General features: G+C 36.3%; 1 protein-coding gene across 3 annotated transcripts in view; it reads right to left on the bottom strand.

Moving 5' to 3' along the window:
* The window catches only part of NLGN4X (neuroligin 4 X-linked), a gene marked incomplete at its 5' end in the record, with an annotated part of 147,505 nt that overhangs the window by 87,229 nt on the left and 38,480 nt on the right, over positions 1 to 21,796 (bottom strand). For 2 of the 3 annotated variants that reach the window (XM_082011464.1, XM_082011465.1), the window contains one exon: positions 9,072 to 9,224. In XM_082011464.1, coding sequence (XP_081867590.1) covers positions 9,072 to 9,224 — 153 coding nt within the window. Of the gene's footprint in view, positions 1 to 9,071; positions 9,225 to 12,808; positions 12,869 to 21,796 lie in introns of all 3 variants that reach the window. The other variant, XM_082011463.1, reaches the window with a different exon arrangement.

Genomic DNA, 21,796 nt, shown 5'->3' with positions numbered 1-21,796 from the left:
TGATTTATATTACACTGTCTAATGTGATCGTTTATGGAGAGCTATAATTGCATGTGGATATAATTTCTATTGAAAGGAAGTCCAGCCTTTTAAGATAGAGTACATAAAATGGATGCTTATTGCCAAAAAGGGAGATAGATAAGAGATAGACTGTTCTTATCTGCGTGATTTGGAATTCTAAGAGGAAGAAAATGTTAAATTGCGAGTGGTCTTGGAAATGCTAAGTCAATTTTACAATTTTGAATTCTGAGTGTGTCTCATTTACTGCAGTAGATGTTTCATTTACCTCTGGCTTCCTAAATATCTGATTCATGTTTCTAGAATTCATCTCTAGTTTTGCCTTTAATAGCTCACACAAGAACACCAAGTTCATATTTGAATATGATAACTTTTTTGAAGATAGCTTAAGATTTTTTTCTTCAAAGTGTATAACATCATGACTGAATTTAACTGCATAAAAAATTGTGCTGGGGCTTTGGGACTTTGGTTTTACTGTTTGGGGTTTTTGTTTTGTTGGGTTTTTTTGTTTGGTTGGATTTTATTGGGTTTAGTTTTTGGGGGTTTTTTGGTTGTTTTTTTGTTCTTTGTTTTTGGTTTTTTGAGGCGGTGATTTGTTGGATTTAATTTTTAGTATTACACAAGCTAAACAAGGATTCAGAACATTGAAGTCTCACCATAAGACAGACAATTCAGGTCATGTCACTGTAAAACAATAATAATCATAAATCCCTCTTCTGTATTTTTCCTATCAACATGATCCTGAAAAAGGGAATAAAACAGTGTAAGATGTGGTAAGATGTTACTTCTTTTTCTTAAAGCATATCCATGAAGACTAAGAATGTAGATAATGAAGAGGAATTGAGCAGTGTCTAGACTGAGTCAGGTCATTCAAACCATCCCATTTTCTGTAATACTAGAACATTCTTTGAATTAGGATATTTATTTTGCCTAATCCTCCCACTCTACTGAATTTCCATTATTTCAATTAAATAATTCCCTAAATAGTTTGGGAATTTTGAAAATTCAACTCAGTTGTTGAATAACTTAAAGTTATTATTAAAAATACTATCATCCTACACAGTGCTTAAAGCATGGGGTGGGAAGACAGTGGGATTTAGTACATCTGTGTATTACAGTAATGAATTTATTAAGATACAGGAGCACTGCCTTGCACTGTGAGAAGTTAACAATTTCCTCTAGCTCCAGCAGTGTATTCAGTTGTCACCCTGATGAATTATGAGTAGGAACGGAAACTGAGCTGGTCAGAGACAAGCCCAGAGACAAGACCTCTCAAGCCCTAAAATGCACAAGAAATTAAACACAGCACTACAGCACTCCATTTTGAATAGGGAACACTGTACTAAGTAAAAGGAAAAGCTAAATATTTTTATTTTATTGTCCCAAAAATGACCTATCCAGTGAATATATTTTAATAATGGTAAACTTACACTCAAAGGGAAAATATGGCCTTCAAAATAACACCAACAACCCATACTATTGCTGCATGCATGCTTGCGGGCCTAGAAATCTCAGGAAGAATAATTCCAGAAGTATTTTTATTCAAAGGATAGAGAGGGATAATTAAAAAGTTGGAAAGTCTTGGGCCCAGTTTTCTGCTATTTTGACGTAGTGCCACTTGAACACAGAGAGAGAGAGGGATGATGTACTTATTCCCAGAGCAGGTCTGCAGTCCTCCAAGATGGAGAGAAATTATGTTTCTTCTGTATTCTGGAGTTACAGATAAATATTGTTCAGTGCACAATCTAAAGGCTTATATTTTAGCCAGATGTGAGAAGAAAACATGGAGATGAAGATATTTGTCTCTATCATCCAGTTAAAATGTTTTATAGCCCTGAAGGTCATCATGTTACAACTACCAAAGTAAAGCCTTTTTTCTGTCTGGGTTGCCTGCTTTCTGATTAACTTGAGACTAGAATTTTCAGTGTCTCAGTTATAGCCAACAGGCAACCAGACTTCCACCTATTGAAGATGGAGAAGCCTTGTATATATGGTGCCTGCTAAAACCTGGTTTTAAAATTCAATGGGTGCAGTGTTGTGTGTTAAAGCCAGGTCTTTTCAAATCATAAGATTTTACTAAGTTATAGGATGATAACAGATTCCATTAAATATAAGGAAAAGAAACCCATATAGTTTATATTTTATTACCCTGACAAATATTCCATGGCTATATAGATATTTCTTGAAGCCAAACTCAGTGAAGGGTAGTCAGGTAAAGTAAGTGGTCCCTAACAATTTTCATTTTCCCTCAACTACGAAGATGCATTTCTAAAATCCAGGCTTTCTTAAACATATGTAATCACTGTTACTGATTCATTCCCAGGATTCAAACTGGGATTTATTCCCATAGTTTAAGCCTCAGGAAGCTGATGCTAGCAGCAGCGGTGGCAGAAGCAGCAGTTGCCTCCTGCTGAGAGCAGTGCGAGTCTTGCAAGGTCACTGGGGTGTGTCTAAGGGAGTTTCTGGGCTCCCAGCACCCTTGGAGATAGGTTTCATGTGATGAGTGGGCAAGAGTGGGTGATGCCAGCTGTCCTTATGACCATTTCAAACCCTGGGAAGCCACATATTAACCAGCCCCTGGAGGAATGCCAGCCACGAGGACCAACCCTAACAGGGACACCACTGGCTGGGAGAAGCGTCATCAGTCTGTGTGGCAGTTCACGTGGCAGGGCACGAGGGAAGAGCTGCCAAATCTGCCAGTGACAGGACTGCTGCCTGCTCTACTCGCCCGCGGACTTAGGTTGCAACTCCAATTGTCACCCCAGCTAGCTGATGGCTGTGCAAGTCTACCCAGAAGCTTGAGGTCTCGAGGGAATTAGAATTAGAAGAAGAATGTCTTTGAAAAGAATTACCATTTTATAAGTGGACTATTTTTTCTGGGAACTCTAAAGAGACTGTGACCTGCTGAAAGAAAGTGGTGTCCACCCACCTCAACTGCAAGACTGTAGTCAAATCCTGAATGGAAGCACTACAGTCTACTCATACTGATGTCTCCACTCAAACAGATCTCCCAAGGACTGCAATAGCTGTCCACGTGTTAGGTTGCATGGAGCTCCAGTACCTGGAAGTCCTCTTAGCAGCTGAAAGCAACGGTGGATGTCATAACTGCAAGAATGCCCAGCTGCGGGAACTCCTCAGTCAAGTAGCTGTGTTACAAGAGGAGCTCAACAGGCAACACAGTATCCAGGAATGTCGGAGATTGATACATCATATCGTGCCCGTCCCAGCCTGAGCAACAGCCCTGCTTTAAGGCTGTGCAAGGGGAAGGTAAGCCTGAATCCAACCTCGAGCTGTCTCATGCAGCTAACTCACAAGATGAAGGAGACTGGACCCTTGTCTCTGCTTAGGGCAGAATAAGAACCTTTCCCCATCCCCTGAAGTGCTCCTATATAACAGACATGATGTTCTAGGTTTGGACAAGAAGAGCATGTGAGTAACGGACAGAATCCAGGAAAAGTCAACCATGTAAACTTGATCCAACCACACACCTGCATTAGAACCACTGCCACCAGAAAAGCACATATGATATTAGGAATCGGATATTCTCTACTGAGAGCCAAGGCACCTATTTGCCGTCTAGACAATTTCTCTAGGTAAGTTTGCTGCCTACCATTCATGACACCTCTGAGAGGCTGCCAAGCCTGATGAACACTACAGAGCATCTTCTGTTCCTACTGTTCCATGTAGGGTCTATTGATGCTGCAACAAGGCAACTTAGATTATATGCCCCCTCAGAGCAATATTAATAAGTATCAGGAACACAGGTGGTGTTCTCTATCCTCTCAGTCACAGGAAGAAGTTCAGGAAGGGGGAGGGAAATTGAACAGCTGAATGCCTGGCTGTGCAGCTGATGCCATGCTCAAGGTTTTGGCTTCTATGATCATGGATGCACTTTTGAGAAGCCAGGTCTCTTGGAAGCTGATGGGATTCATCTGACCAAGTGAGGCAAGAGCCTCTTGGCCAACAAGCTGTCCAGACAGCTTTAAAGTTGATTTAGCAGTGGAAGGGGATGGAGTTTTGGGTAATAGAGAAGAGCTGGGGCTGCTGATATATTAGGAACCAACATGGGGACACTTACAAAATGTCCCAAAGAATTAGGGCATTTTCCTCTAAAAAGGTGACACAGTCGATAGCCCAGCTGAAGTGTCTCTATATCAATGCATGCAGCATGGGTAACAAACAAAAGGAGCTGAAAGCCACTGTGCAGCTACAAAGCTACAATCTAATCATTGTCACTGAAATGTGGTGGGATGAATCACATGAGTGCTGCGATCAGTGGCTATAAACTGGTGTGGGGGAGGTTACCTTCTATATAAAAAGATGGATTGACTACACATAGCTGTCTCTGAAAACCTGTGATGAACTGGTTGAGAGCTTATGGGTGAAAATTATAGGCCAAGCCAACAAAGGAAACCTCGTACTTGGTGTTTACTACAGGATGCCCAAGCAAGGAGAGGATATCAATGACTTTTCTTACTTCAACTACAGGAAGCAATATGCTCACAGGCTCTGACCCTGCTGGGGACCTTCAATAACCCTGACACCTACTGGAAGAGCAGTACAGCAAGCTGTAAGCAGTCCAGAAGACTCTTGGAGTGTATTGAGGGTAATTTCTTAATTCAGGAGGCAGACTGCACAACCAGAAGAGAAGCATTACTGGACTTGTTGCTTATGAACATAAATAAAGTAGTAAGAGTGGTCAAGACTGGTGGCAGCCTAAGCTGCAGTGATCATGCCCTGGTGGAATTCACAATCTTGAGGGTATGGGTCAGGTGAAGAGTAGGGTCATGTGAGAGACTGGACCACGGGTCATTTGTCTCAAAGGTTGTTTGTCTGGGCGCGAATTCCTTCGGCTGGTGATGGGCATGGTGCAGGGCCACAGAAACCTCTGATTGGTGCTACAAGGCCCAATCATGCACCATCACATCATGCGATAGTTGTGTGATAGTCATGTGAGGAGTGGGGCTGGAGCTGCGTGAAGCATAGGTGCATGTGCAGATGGGCAAGTACACGTCCTTGTCATGGAAATTGTAGCCCTTGAATGAGAATAAAAGGGACTACCAAGAGAAGCCCTCACGTTTGTGGGCCGCTGCTGGGGTGATCACCCACCACCGAAACATCGAGAAGCTTGGACCCCGGGACACTGCAGATCCATGGTGGTGACTATCCTTGCAAGTCAATCCCAAATGCTTGCTTGATTTCTGTCTTTTTAGTCCATTCTGTCCTATAGCTACTAATTTCTTACTTTTGATAAGGAGTTATTGCTACTAATTTTTTACTTTTGATAATAAAAGTTGTTTTGGATATATGGCATTTGACCTCATTTGTGTCTTAATCTCGCTCTTGGGATCATATCAAAACCTCCCCTGACATTGGATCGGGACAGGTCAGGACCCTGCATTTCAGGAGAGCAAACTTTAAATTGTTTAAGGAATTAGTAGATGGGAGCCCCTGGGATAAAGGAGCAGAACAGAGCTAACAGCTCTTTAAGATTCATTTTTCTTAGACTGCAAAAGCTCTCTATTTCCACATGTAAGAAATCAGGCAAGGAAGGCAGGAGACCAGCTTGTCTCAGTAAGGATCTCCGGGATAAACTAAAGTGTAAGAAGGAAATGCACAGGCAGTGGAACCTGAGATATGTATCCTGGTAAGAACATAGGGATGCTGCCTGGATGTGCAGGGATGGGGTCAGGAAAGCTAAGGCACAGCTGGAGCTGAATTGGGCAAGGAATGCAAAGAATAAGATGAGCTTCTACAGCTATGTTGGTCAGAAAAGGAAGATGCACTCCCCTCAATAAATAAGAACAGAGAACTAGTGAAAAACAACATGGAGAAGGCTGAGGTACTCAACATTTTTTTTCCCCCATTGGTTTTCACTGGTAATAACTCTTCCCACACCTGTCAAGTCCCTGAACCTCAAGGCAGATATTGGAGGAATGGAGTCCTCCATTGTAGGTGAAGATCAGATTTGAGACCACATGAGGAATCTGAACATATGTAAGTCCCTGGGACCCAACAAGATGCACCTGAGGGTCCTGAGAGAACTGACAGATGTAGTCATAAGCCACTTTCCATCATATTTGAAAAGTCATGGCAGCCAGAGGAAGTCCCCAGTGACTTTAAAAAGGGTGATAAGGAGGACCCTGGGAACTACTGTCCAGTCAGCCTCACCTTCATGCCCAGTAAGGTCACAGAACAGATCCTCCTGGAAAATATGTCAAAGACAGGGAGATGATTAGACATAGCCAACATGGCTTCACCAAGGGCAAATCATGCCTGACTAATCTACTGGCCTTCTACGATCAAGTGGCTGTATCAATGGACAAAGGAAGAGCAACTGATGTCATCTATCTGGACTTCTGTAAGACCTTTGATATGCCTTCCCACCACATTCTTGCTGATAAATTGGAGAGATATGGATTTGATGGATGAACTATCCATACATAAGGAACTGGCTGGCTGGCCACATCCTCAAGAGTTACAGCCATCAGCTCAATGTCCGAGTGGAAACCAGTAATGAGTGATGTCCATCAAAGGTCCATACTGGGACCAACACTATTTAATATCTTCATTAACAGCATTGTGGGATTGAGTGCACCCTTAGCAAGTCTGTAGACAATACAAAGATGAGTGGTGCAGTTGACTTGCTAGAGGGAAAGGATGCCATCCAGAGGGATCTTGATAGCCTTGAGGAGCGCAACAAGGCCAAGTGCAAGGTCCTGCACCTGGGTCAGGGCAATATAGACTGAAACACACCAGATTTACAGAAATAAGTATATTTTTCAAAAGGAAGATAATCCAGACTAGAAGAAATGGATACAAATATTGTCAATCTTCAAACTGTATGTCATAATAATTTTGCTACTTTTAAACTTTTGTGAATAATCATATTTGTTTTCCATACAGTTGTTTACCTGAAGAAATCTATGTTTTCTCTTTATTTTTTTTACTTATGAAACAAGTTAAAAATACATGGAATTCACCTAATGCCTTCCAGTGTCTAGGCAGAACATAATGCGTTCTCAAGAATCACATTTACATTTCACCCAGGAAGAAAAAAAGATATATGCTCATAAAACACAATTCCTCTGATATTTTTAAGTACTAAGTACTAAGATATTCTGAATATCTTCTGTTTTTCAAATTCAAACACAGGCCTTCTATAACAAAGAATAAATTCCATAGTGCCTCAAAAGTTACATTTGCCAGTTTTGAGAAGCAGTATTTAATGCTAAATATAACACTGTATTTTTTCCTAATCCATTTAAAATCCTCACAGTTATTAGTTTTCATTTTCTTATATGAATGCCTCTGTATTGTGCCTTTTTTCTAAATGCCACAATATAAAAATATAGCATTCTGTCATTTTGGGGTTTTTTTCAATATAAATGCATAAAATAGGAGTTTATCAATGCAAATACTGCATTTTTTCCTTTGGATTGATATGAGGCAGCTGGACAATGAAACATTTTAAACTACTTATAATCACCTGTATCGTTCAACAAATTTATTTTTAAGAAACTAAGAGAAAACCTTTTAAGAGATGCATTAAATAATCTTTTTTACAGATAAATAACTATCAATAAGTTCCTGGATATACACTTTATTTATCAACAACAACAATGTTTTTTGGTTTAAGACTCTTGAGTTCTTTACTTATATTTTTACTTTCCTTTTTTTTTTTTCTTTTTTTTTGTGTGTTTCTGAGTACCAAGATTGCATGCATAAATATAAAAAATATGGTTTTATATTCCTGGGTTTATGTTTAAATCTGAATCTAACACAGAAAAAATGCTCTTTTGCATTTAAACAAGAATCAAAATCAGGGACAAGAAAAAAATTCTCAGTACTCTGATGAGCTACAACATTATTGAAACACATTAACCACATTAATAGATAACTCAGCAAAAGAAGTTTTCTGAGTTCCAAAATAGTACGTGTCAAGAATATAGATCAGATTTGCTATCAAGAAAAAATGATATTAAAAACCTTTGTAAAAGCCATCCTAAATAAAAAAAAAACACATTAAAAGATTGTTATACTTTACCTTATGTAGCTAAAATGCTGGAAATATGAGCATTCTAGCAGTCTATATGCTATTCTATACAGACTATATGCTTTTTCATTAAGATAAAAAGTATTTCTGATGTCTGTTACTATGAACAAATTTTTAGCTTAATTTTCTATGCAAAGGTAGAACTTCAATAAAAGAAACTTAATTTGGAGAAAGGCCTGGTACATGCAAACATCCAGGAGTCAGAATCACAGCGGAAGCAAAAAACATTTTTGGTCTGTTGTCATGGATCTAAGGTTATTTTGTTATTCAATCTAATGTTGACCAAAGAATATTTATAATGTCAAGAAGATGCCACTCTTGTTCTGTTTGAAAAACAGAAGTATTAGTTTCTCTCAATATTACAATGCATCATTATGGAGTTCCTTATATTTAGGAAGATAATTTTTAATCCTTGAAACCCCTTGACTCCATATTACCTGCAAGATAAATTTTATCATGTATATATCCTGTTTTGTCTGTATTACCTCTATATCTTCTGCCCTAAAAACCAATTCACACACACAAAAAAATACAGATAAATAGTAACATTTTCCCTCTTCCTACCATTACCAACTGTTTTGGAACTGGAGAGTACTCATTCTTGCCTACATTTCTTCTTTTTTTTTATTTTTTTCCATGGAAGACTACAATGAAGAAAAAACACAAATTCTCAAAACTTAAGTTACTGAGCCAAGAGCACATACGATATGATGATAAATTTAATATAAACCAGCATTAACATCATTATAAATATCCAGTCATTTTTGTCTAAGGTGAAGGCAGCTGTCAAAAAAAAGGGGACATGTAGCCTAGCCCAGTTTCCATAAAATATTGAACAGAATTCAAAATGAATATAATACAGTCCAACTACCCACCAGCAGGAATGTTCTGTTTTAAAAACAACACTGGCCCAAGGATCTATGATTGCTCAGTAGATAAATCAAGAAATAAAATATTTCAATGCAATTGGTGATGAATAAAAGAGTCACTTACTTACCTAAAACCCCCAGCCTGTAATTGAGAGTGACAACAATGACGTTTCCATAACTTGCAAGAATGCTGCCATCAATCATATTGCCCGTTCCCTCCATGTAAGATCCACCATGGATGTAAACCATAACGGGTTTCTTGCTGTTCTGATCATGAATGTCTGAAAAAATTCAAGTAAGGAAAACATAATAAAGTAATAAAAAATATGGAAATACGGCATTAGCAATTTATAACAGTGCTAAAAATATTCTTAATTATCTCCTATGTTTGCAATGTCATCATCACCACTTTAATCAGCTAGCTTACATAGTTCAAGATCATCTTACAAGCCTAATATTTATAGTTTGGATATCTCTCTTGGTTATTTCAAATAATATTTACTCTGAAATGTTCTCAGAACACTAGAAATGCCTTCAATATTAGAAGGAATTTAATTAGAACATAAATGTCAAAAAGCCTAAAGAGAAAAATCAAATTATTGAATAATCTTGGGGTTTTTTTAGAATATTCTGATTCAAGTATATGCCAATTTAGAAATATCTGTACATTTAATAATAAAATTACAATAATGATCCATATTTTCCCATTCTTCACTGAGACATTATTGTTGAAATTATATTCACAATAGTTCAGTAAGAGATAATATCACAAAATCAAATTGTTCTGATTGATAGAAAAAAACATAGTAAACTGTTCCTTCTTTCAAATAGTCTAGGAGTTAACAAACAAAGAGAATTTATGTGAATTTATGGCCCATATTTTTTTTATTTAAAGCAAACATTGTGTTGTACTTTTCCTTGTCATGGTAGCTAAGCCTTAAAGAACGGCCTTGAATTAAGGAGTTCCTTAAACAGTATGGCTGATGTTTTTTACACACAGAAAAGATCTTGACTACTTTCAAACAGATAAACAGCTGCGTCTTTATTTCTAAAAGAAAGTTAAATGATACTGATAATATTTCATACTTCAGACTTAAAAAGATGCACTAATCAATGATTTGGGATATATTTAGGACTCGATTCATAGCTCTTCCTCTAATAACCAAAAAGTTAGGCTTCTGACCCCAAGGATGGTTCAGACTACCTAAATTAAGAATTTATATTCTCTACAGAAGCAACAGGAACAGGGGCTAAACTTTAAAAAGCACAGGGCAATTCAGCGAGCTGCTGTTTGATAGATACACCTTTAACAAATAATAGTGTGGAATAGTGTGGAATAGGAATACTTCTTTCAATCATATAGTACAATGTACAAGGGAAAGCAGAGTCTCTGACTCTTCAATCAGTATTAAAAAGAGAAAAAGATGTGTTCTCTTTTGGGTAGCAGAGGCATATATTGAACAGTAGAAAAGGGAAGTGGAGGAAGAGAACACTGAGCTAAATAACTAGAAGCAGGGGACCTGGGTTTGAAAGTCTTCCAAAACTCTTCCTTCTCCTCAGGTTTGATAGGAAATACCCTAAGATACCAAAAAGGTGATCAGCAATGAGGCACCACATGTATAGTATTTTGTATATGTGGAACTAATTTGAGCATATTTAAAGGTAAATGATGACTGGTCATATTCCCATGACCTGCTTTTACTTTACTCATGTGTATACACTACACTAAATATCAAAAATTGTCAGCTGAGTGCAAGGAACTTGTGTGTTCAGGCTCCAATGCACACCTATTTAGTTGTCAGAGTTTAAAGTTTCTTATTGAATCCGCCTTCTTTACATAAGAAGATACATACTTTACATGTTGTGTTTTATGTGTTGTGCTTGAGCAACAGAACAAAAAGTTTTTTAATTGTGTGACTGAAAGACTAATGCAGCCATTAAACAGAACATATAAAGCAATGAGGTACATTCTAGTGGATGTATTTTTTTATTCTCAGCATTTTCAGCAAAAGTATGTAAAAGTGTTCCTGCTGTGAAGGCTCAGATAAGCCCTCAAAAAATGAAAGCGACAATTATTTAATAGAAATATTTGTGTTACTGAATTACCTTTCCCTTCTATCTCCAAAGTCTCATGTTGTATTTAATGATTTGTTGTATTTAATCTTTCCTTATTACATAGTTCTACCTCAGGGCTGAATATTTCACTGCTGAAGACAATGGGAGGTTTCCTCCTCCCCTTCAGTGGGGACATGCTTAACTTCAACATAAAGGAAAAAAGCTCCATGCTTTGTGTGTTTAGATCTAAAGTGGATGCCCTTGTTAATTGTGAAACTCTAACATTTTCTATTTTTATAAGAGCTCTAAATAATAATGTATTGATAATCCAATATCTATCTTAAGTTTTTAAAGCAGTTTTGGTTTTGCTTTTTAATTACCTTTTGCTTTAAAATTAACTACAGAATTTGATATAGCAAATGATGATACCATAAATTAAAAAAACTGTATGTTGCATAGGAATAGGAAGGTGATATTGAGAAAATAACAGTAATTTTGGAGTATTCTGCACAGCATTTTTGTGTTATAAGAAATAGTGTAATTCAGCACTGAAGGTGATTCAGCAGAGGGCAACCAGTCTGAATCAAAGACCAGAGATTTTTATTACAGTATTTTATGTATGGATAAAGTAGCTATAATTTAGTTGAACTCCCAGGAAAAGAGGAGATGGTATCCTCACTTCAGTATGCATGATTCTAAGGGGAACAGAGAGGATGTTTCAACAGAGACATGTTTCAAAGTTATTTGAACTGATGCCAGGTAGAAGAAAACAGGAAAAAAGACAGAGAATAACAGTTTGGATTGATGAAGAATGAGAAGAATAATAAACACATTGCTCCAAAAACAGACCTATAAATTACCCAAGGTTGTTATCTTCTCAATTAACTTGAAAATATTTTTCTTCATTTGATAAATATATGAAGTAAAATAAACTGTCAGTGTAACTTTAATGAAAAGGAAGGGTGAGAATAGAGCAAGATTTCATGACTTCCTTCTATTTCGGTGCATCCTAAATAGCTTTGCTGTGCCAAGGCAAGAGAAAAGTATTTCTTTGTAAAACTTTTTTGGGGTACTTCAGTGTGAACATTAACATTTCCTTTCAGGGAGTCCAATCCAACTCTGAAAGAAGTCAATGAAAATTATTGTCATTCATTTCAGTGGGGCATGTGGTCAGAGTCAGAATGAATGTATCTCAGAGGCTAGCTGATTACAGGAAAAAACAATAAAGCAACATCAACAGCTTCCTTTACTTTTGTGTCCTGAAAGAAACCACACCCTGTGTGAAATAAATAAATAAATAAATAAAAATAGTAAAGACAAAGCACAATTCAACTGCATAAATGTACAGCATATGCACTGGGGAAACAGTGGATGTGAAAGGAAGGATATTTGTGAGTTCTTTCATGAATTTCAAACAGGTGAATTTACAAAATGTGTAGGAGGGAAAAGAGCACATGCATGTTTTTAAACTCCGTTTTCTCAACCTAAGACAGAATATGCGGGGAAAAAAGTATGTGGTTTCAAATAATATTTATGTCACTCACTTCACACATATTTAGGAATAACCTTTACACCTATGTCACAGGGGAACTGCAGTCATCTATATGCTAATTTGGATTTTAAAAAGAAAAACAATGAAAGAAATTTCTAAAGAAGAAAATAAAGAAGCACACTAAAGTGTGCTTCTGCAAATAAGGGACTAAAAATCATGTTGAAATAACAGCAATAACAATAACAATTATTATCATAATAAAAATTAAAAAGATTATGTTCATGCATCAGGGTTGAGCTTTGAAAAAACAAAAAATACCTTCATCTTCACCACGATCATTACTGGTTATATCATCTGCGCTTTTCTTTGTGTTGGCTCCTGGGATCATAGTGAGGAGGAGAATAAAGGGAAAAAAGAGAATTCAAAAAGAGCAGGTTCTCAAAAATAAAAAAACGCTAGTACAAAAAAAAAGAAAAATGTAACAAAAATGTCAAAATCTGTTACATTTGAAATTGAAAAACAAAAAAGATGCAAACTGCACATAAACATAAAATGTCAAGAACAAATTGAAAATATTTGAAAAAAATTATTGTATTCTGTGACAATGCGGTTACTTCAGTTAAAAGTGATTTTTGCAAAAACAAAATTAATGTGCTATTAAAAAAGAATAATATAAACAAAAAATATATTAAAAAATTTACCAAATTATGGCTTCTACATAAGAAATGCAATTTATTTCATTCTGCTCTGTAACCTTGAAGGAATAATGCCTTCAGTTAATATCTTCAGTGACTTAACATTTTATTCATCCTCATTAGGATTTATTAAGAATTAGCAACAACCTGAATTTTAGATGGAACCAATGTAATTAAAATAATCATTGAATTTTATCTTGAATGGATCAAGGCAAACCATAAAGACCTCTTTAAAATTTCATGTCTCTTCCCATATGAACAAAAAGATATTTAAAACAACAGACTGTAAACAAAGGTGAAACAGAGTTGAGTCAATCCCAGACATGAAGTTGGTCCAAAAGTAGCCTTAGTTCATATTATACCATATTTCATGCTCTTCAGAAAAAAATTGAAGTTAAATAAAAACAGTTACTTACCATGATAAAGAATTTGCACTTATTTATTAAAAGATGTAGTAAAGAATACATTTCAATTTGTATTCAATATGCTTTCTCAAAGTACTTTTGTGGTATATACATGCACACACACACACATCCATACATGTCATAGCCTGTGCTTATGGGAGCAAGAGGAAATAAACACAGTTTTCCCCACCTCTCTCCTTGGGCGATGATTTTCTGACTAAAAAAAACATTACACCAAGCTATCCTTGCACCCAATTTTTCCTTGGTGGAAATTTTCATAAAAAATTCATTTATACTGTGCTTACTCCTGTAGCAAGTAGCTCTCTGTAATGTGAAAGGTTACTTGATAAAGAGTGAAACATGACTAGGAAACTCAATTTCCAATTCAGTTTAGAAATTAAATAAGGCTACTAAACAAATAAAATGGTCTAAGTCACCACTCTAACCATTTTTTCCTGAATTGTCTTTATTTGGAAGTGTGTTTTCAGGCCATACTGAAAAAGAACAGTATGGTTTATTAACTTGTTTAAGTATGGGTTTGTGTACGAAGTCTGACTATGTCACAGAGACATCACATTTAGCTAAAATAATTATTTTGTTACTTCCTTTCATTCTGCTATTTAAAATGTTCCTATGCCCTTGGTTTCAAGTAAATCTCAATCCATGATTGTAAGTAAGAGAGAATGTGGTTAATTGTTACTAAAATACTTATGATTTATTAATAGATACAGTTTTGGGTTCTGTGTAGTGGTTTGCTTGTCATCTTGATACAGACAGAATACAGATTTTCTGTAGATATTGTCTAGAAAAACTGGCATTATATACATAGTGTTGGTTAGTGAGTCAAAATATGAACAGCAGTCCCTGAGACTCCATCCCCGCCCAAAGCCTGCATCTTCAATGCAGTTGTACACAAGTTATTGTGTATGTAGTATATATAAGTGTGTTCAAATATAAATATTCAGTACATAATTAACCAGGTAAAATATCACTCTCAATGAAATATAGTTATTCTCTAATCTATCAATTTCTTTGAGAAATATTAGATACAGGTTCTAAAACTTAGTCACTATTCAAGTTTTGCCTTTTTTTTTAATACTTTTCCAAATTAGTTTTAGCCCAGTGAAGATTGAATCGTTTCTCAAGTGTTACCCAAATATAATTAATTTTGTATCTAGATAAACCAAATACTCCACCTGTAAAGTGCCCTTAAACTATTTTTGATTCATGTAAAAAATTAATGTGAAAACATTATTTGTAGACAATAAACCCACCTAGACACAAGCACATAACAGAATAAATTTTGATCTTAGTTCCCCCAGTGAGGTAGTCTTCTAATTTTTTGATTAAAAAAACATAGTCATCATATGCCAAATATAAAATCAACTACCAGATAGCATTCCTATGAATTTAAAAGTAACGATCAATGTGACTGCATATATATAGTGCCTGTAGTAAAAAAACGTATGTGCAATTATTTAGACTACAATCCACATTTAAAGTACTTTGAGTAAAAGAAGGGAGTGTGTCCCAAAACATTCTAGTTCAGCTACTATCCCTCCCAAAATCATCTATATATATATATATCAATAACATATTGCAAGGATTTTCTCTCTAATGTGCTTACTGAAGTGACTCTGGTTCAGTATACTTCCAGAAGAACAACACATGTGTAATGAGAATTTAGAAAATGTCAGCACACCATGCTACTAGATGTGATGAGACACAGATATCACATAACACAGGTATGTGACATAAGTTTTCTGCAATATTTGAAACATTCTTTATTTTTATTTTCATTATTCACAGCTTGAAGAAATCAAGGAGTAATCAATTTTCAGAACAAATTAATATAATACTAAAATGTATTTAATTACAACATGAGTGGCAAAGCTGTTTCTCCTATGTCTTGTGGAACAATCTTTCATTCGCGTATTGTAACTGAAATAGATTTTTATAACTGATTTCTTGGGTTTGAGCAGTTTTTTAATTCATTTTGAGATCTCATAAAATGGATTACATCAATGAGTTCTCATTGGAGACTGGACTGTCAAGTCCATGACCAAATCATGTCCCTAAGTGCGACATCTACACGTCTTCTAAATACCTCCAGGGATGGTGACCCAACCACTTCCCTGGGCAGCCTGTTCCAATGAGAGAATTGGGAACCCTTTCAGTGAAGAAATTTTTCCCAACATCCAGTCTAAACCTCCCCTGGTGCAACTTGAGGCCATTTCTTCTCATCTTATCGCTTGTTACTTGGGAGAAGGGACCAACACCCACCTCACTATAAACTCCTTTCAGGTAGTTGTAGAGAGCAATGAGGTTTCCCCTCAGCCTCCTTTTCTCCAGGCTAAACAACCCCAGTTCTGTCAGCCACTCCTCACAAGTCTTATGCACTAGAGCCTTCCCCAGCTTCGTTGCCCTTCTCTGGACACGCTCCAGCAACTCAATGTCGTTCTTGTAGTGAGGGACCCAAAACCAAACACAGTATTCGAGGTGCGGTCTCACCAGTGCCAAGTACAGGGGCACAATCACTCCCTTACTCCTGCTGGCCACACTATTTCTCATACAAGCCATGTAGGTAATAATGTTGGTATGGAACTGTTGGAGGAGAACTGAAGTGTTATTGTTGGAATTATTTCAGTAACACCAAAAACACTTAAGATACTGAGTAACTTTTTTTAGAAAAATTATATTCATCTGTTGAAAACATAAGCTTCCAGAAACATAGTATCTCATACCGAGAGGTAAAATTACTATTTTCCAACCACGTTTTCTGTTTTTCGTTAAAAATATTGATTCATTTGTCCTGAAACTTCTATAAGAGGATGGTATTCCCTGTCACAAGAGAAAAAAAAAAAAAAAAAGACTTGCTATCCCTCTAAGGTTAGCTTAAGGTTGCACTTCAAGTTGTTCATCTAGGAGACAGAATGGGAATGTGACTCAGAATCTTCCATGGCTCAGGAGAATTCCCTGCCTGCAGTGGCTGCTTGTCCCACAGTCCAGTGTTTCCCTTTGCTCTGGGGCTTCTTTTGGAGGTGGTCAGAGTTGGGACATTTTTCTTCCCCATATATATAAAAATCACAGGAGCACCAGTTTGACCTTGAACTCCCATACACCAATTATAGGATGCATTATAGGATTGGCCCTTCTACAGTCTTAGACTTAGAAAAAGATGTGACTTCATAACATGTACATCAAATGTCAGGTGACCTCTTTTCATTTGTCCTACAATTCCACTCATTGCTGAGTGAAAAAGCATGTTGTAATTCCTTACTAAACTGTCAAACCTCTTTTGTAATAGATCTTTGCTTACCAGAAAATGTTTCTTTTTTAGGGGGTATAGCACTTATGTGTGATAGCACATATAAAGAATAATGTAGGCATATATGAACTAGTTCCAAACTAGTGCCAGTCAGCGTAACCATAATAAATCAGGGTTTTGTGTGGGCTATGTTCTTTCTTCCCTAAGAAGCTCTATGTGCAATGCAGTTGTAAACTTTAGTTCAGGAAGCATCTCTTTTTAAAGTTTTTTCATTCTTAAACATTGACCCATGTGCTAATTAATTTGACTTCATTTATCTGTGGAGGTAAGGTCACCTTGTATTCCCAAATTCATTCTCGATGTCATGCATACATCTATCAGGAATTAAGAAGTCACCCTACTGTAAGCACATCCTCTGGCTCACATTTCTTTTGATAATGAATAAAAATCTCAGAAACAGATTTTCTGGGGTTGCAAGTCTTCCCAAAATGTATGCACAATTTATGCTACATCTTCCTCCATGCAGATAATATGTATCCTATATGTGTAATGTAGTCAGGTCCCACATACAGAGTTTACCAGTGCTTGCATTTTAGGTTTCCATTCTGAAGCCTCTAATGGCAGCAAAAAATATCAACTACTGCTTAAGCTGATGGCATTTCTTTGCATTTTATATGTAATTGCTCCATCTGCCACACAGCATACCTTTTGACCCCATTTTAATTTTGGGAAAACATTCAGTTTTCAGAAATCACACAGAACATTATTAGTTGTATGAACTCCCAGTTTCACATAGAGCATGCTCAACCTTCTGGAAACTTCCATCTCAAACCAGATTAATAGAGGATTTAATAGTCATTCTCTCAGTGATATGTCTTATTTGTACAGCCATTTCAACAGATCTCTAAAGCTTTTTGTTTCCCATCTCATGAAAACTATTATAATATTACAATCAGCTAAAGTCATTCGAGTTCATTACAATCTTGAGGGAGCACTAAGAAAACAGAACTGTACTTTCCTTTCTGCATTTCTCCCAAAACTGGTGGGCTAGCTTTACTTTGAGTCTCAATTAGTTCACAAGCCTTAAGTCATTTCAAGTCCAAAAAGAAGAGTCTATCAGTGGGGGAGTTTGGCTATCATAACACCATCCCTGGCTTACAACTATGGCCAAGGTTCTCCAACTACCTTTATAGCTGCACCAAGAAGCTCTCATTTGGCAGCTGAAGAAAGATCAAAAGAGGCATTTGGCATTTCAAATAAAAGTGGAGAACTGTCACCTGTGGCAGGGACTCCACTCTGGAGCAGGGGAAGAGTGTAAGGAGTCCTCCCTCTAAGGAGGAAGGAGCGGCAGAAACAACGTGTGATGAACTGACCACAACCCCCATTCCGCATTCCTCTGCACCACTACGAGAACCTGGGAGTAAAGTTGAGCCCAGGGACCAGGGATGGATGAGGGAAAGGTATTTAAGATTTGGTTTTATTTCTCATTACCCTGCTCTGATTTGACTGGTAAAAAATTTAACCATTTTCCCCAAGTCAAGTCCATTTTGCACATGATGGTAATTGGTGAATGATCTCTCCCTGTCCTTATCTCGACCCACGAGCCTTTCGTTTTACTTTCTCTCCCCTGTCTATCTGAGGAAGGGTTTGATAGAGCAGCTTTGGTGGGCAGCTGGTGTCCAGCCAAGGTCAACCCACCACACAATCCCTTCCCATAATGTTGTTAAAATTAAATTATAATCTGTCAACAGTGTATAAAACACCAGCGAACAGCCACATTCAATGTCTTTAGCCATAAATTTGTTGTCTTCCATCTCTCTCTAAAATAGCATGAAGACTTAGATTCTTACTGTTCTAGGCAGTTTTTAATGTGAAAGACAATGAAAACTCAGAATTTTACTTAAGTTTTCCTGAATTAGATTTGTTTGGCTTTGTTTTAGTTCCTATTTTATCACCGAATAGCAGAAGACACACAATTACAGTGGCCATTACTCTGATACCGTTAACAAAGACAAAACCATTTGAGTTGCAACTGCTAGCTCTATATAGCAGCAACATTTAACTAAGGAACATGTAACGTAATTGAATTTGTGTTCTTAATGACTCCAGCTGCAGCATACACCAAAAAAAAATCACTAGAATTCCAGACCACAGCAAATGTGTAGATGCTGCTATATAGCCAGAAAATGTTTCTTTCTTCTTCAAGAAAAGAGCATTGAATGACAATTTTGTGTCATATTCAAAATTGGATGAACTGTAAGAAAATGCAGGGAAAATCCCTACATGGTTTTGTGTTCCCTGTGTTAGTGAGGATTAAAACAAAAAGAAACGGCCATTTCACAGGTTTCCTTCAAATAGTTTCAGAGAACTAATAAAAAAATCTACATAGACACTTCTACTGAAAAAGAAAATTTCTAAGGTTGAAAAAGGGATTGCATAAAAAATATGAAATTTTAATATTACCTCAACTCTGTACTCTATGCTGCCTATGGTTTTCAATTACATGGCTACACATACCTTTGTTTTCAGAAAAATTACTTACATCTTTCTGTGTGTTAACTGTTCCATGTACAGAGAATGTAAGCAGGATGAAATCCTTAATGTTTTACAAATGGCAGTACTCTGTATACTGTTCCTAACAAATAAAGACAGAAATACTGACTACCGCATGCCTTAAATTATGTGCTTCCCACAAACTATTTTCCTGGACAATAAGTGCATTAAATCAGTTCATCATTCAGTTTCACATGCTTTAAATGAGGTTATATCTTCCAGCAAGTTAATACAAGGCATTGGAATATATTAATTTTCACATAGAGTGCCTGTATAGTTCCACAGAAGGATAGAAACACTTTTCAGAACTAGGAATGTTGTAGAAATAATTATTTACCACTATTTAATAAGAGTTATTAGTTCTGTGATTGGTATGGGAGTTCCTTTCCTTACAAGTTTATTCCATACCAATATGTTGATATGGATTTGTCTTAATATTGAAGAAAATATTCACATGGATTCCAGGGTAGGGAAAATCTTCAAGCTATCTGTATAGATGATATGTGATCCTGATCACCAGTTAGGACCAAAAAGTGCTTACAAAAAATAGCAACAGCAGTTACCACTTAGCAGCTATGTTGTTACATGAAGTTTTGGCCTGTCTACATTCTGATTACACTATTCAGTATTCAGCAGCTAATTCCTGCTGACTTTTATTCCAAGTAAATTGCAAAAAATAAAACCTTAACTTATGTGACTTTGGACAAATGGGGTATCTCTTCCCTTTTGTCAAACTTTTCAAAGCTTCCTATATATCTCATTTTAGGAAAGTGAGTCATTTGCTTTAAGAAGATTGTTAACTATAGGTCTATGATGAAGATAAACACTGGCATTTACAGCAGACACTTGTCATAGTTACTGAAAAAAACACACCTGAAAACTATTTCTAATTCTGGAAATATTTGCACTCATTGAGATTGTATTTATTAATCCTGGAAAAAATATAAACCTAATAAGTTTTATCTTTCATCTTGTGTTAATCCATTTTTGGTACAATTAAAAAAAATTGCTTTGAAAAAAAATTACTGAAAATAATAATTTTTAAAACTACTAAATAAAGGTTTAACAGATTGCTTTTATTGATAATTATTAATAGAGAAACCATTATTATTTTAGAATATTAATAACTAACAAAGAAATTATGTAGCTACACAAATTCAGTAATATCTTTAATACAGATTTTTATTGTGTAAGTTACACCACATCTAGAACTTAAAGTCCTCTAAATACAGTACATTGCTTTGACATAACCATCTATAATGGCTCCAAAGAAAGAAGGTATTGTGCAGCCTGTCCTTGCAATGACATCCAACAGATAAAGGGAGTGTTTTCTGCACTTCCAGTATAACTGAATCTGCTCTATTTGATGGAGAACTGGACTGAGCCTGCAATGCTTACTGATTGAATAATGAAAGACTCATTAAAAAGCATAAATCTACCATATAGTTATTTAAATTAATTCAGACAGAAGCACATTATTTTTCTGTACAAGCATCAGGAGGAACACTGTCAGTATGAAAGTGTGGCAGTGACCTCAAATAGCTTACATTTCTCTGCTAAATTGATGCACTTGATGAGGTGTGAATGTAAAAATGCTAATATGTCTGAGTGCACAATACTGCTATGTAGAAGCATAGCATTTGCTTTCACCCATCTCACCCCTCTCATCAGCGAAGCTGTTTTGAAATTCTGAAAAGATACCTACATGATACTTTCTTGAATTACAACATCCGAAATACAACAATCAGTTCAATATACTGAAAAGTTTAAAAATACACTCTTTCCCTTTGTGTTACACATGCTGTCTCTGTGCTGGCAAAGCTCTTGGGCACATTGTTTCAAGCATATGAGAAGTCCTGTTGACTTCAAAGAAAATACATATGCATAAGCTTCAGCACTGTGATGAAGCTGACTTCAGTCCTGTCTGAGGATCGAGAACATGAGTAAGTCTACAGTAAATACCACAGTGAAGACCCAAGAACATGAGACCCCCTGTGGGATATATAAAGTTTGTCCAACTGCATGTGTAATACACTGCACTGGCAAGTCAGCGGTTATAAGATGTGGGTAGAGTATAATTAGCTGCAGAGGAGCATAAGGTTGTTAGAATGACGATTATACAATTAAGTTTCCAAGAACGTATAGGACTTCTAAATTAGAAGGCCCAAATCAACATTTGTTAGTAATAAAAATTCCAAAGTCTAGATGTACCTACACTGTAGATAATGTAGGTAACTAGACTTTGCAGAAAGAATTCAGTAATATTGACCTAATAATACCTATAACTAAACGGTGAGTACTTTCAAATAAGCTTAAGACAGATAAGTACCTATGTCCCATTTAAAATGAATGTGAATGAATGTGTGAAAAAAAGAAAATTAACAGC

Source organism: Phaethon aethereus, assembly GCF_964289735.1.
Source record: "Phaethon aethereus genome assembly, chromosome: 1".
In the NCBI taxonomy this organism is placed as follows: Eukaryota; Metazoa; Chordata; class Aves; order Phaethontiformes; family Phaethontidae; genus Phaethon; species Phaethon aethereus.
Note: the sequence above shows the minus strand (reverse complement) of the source record. Positions and strands in the feature narration are given on the sequence as shown.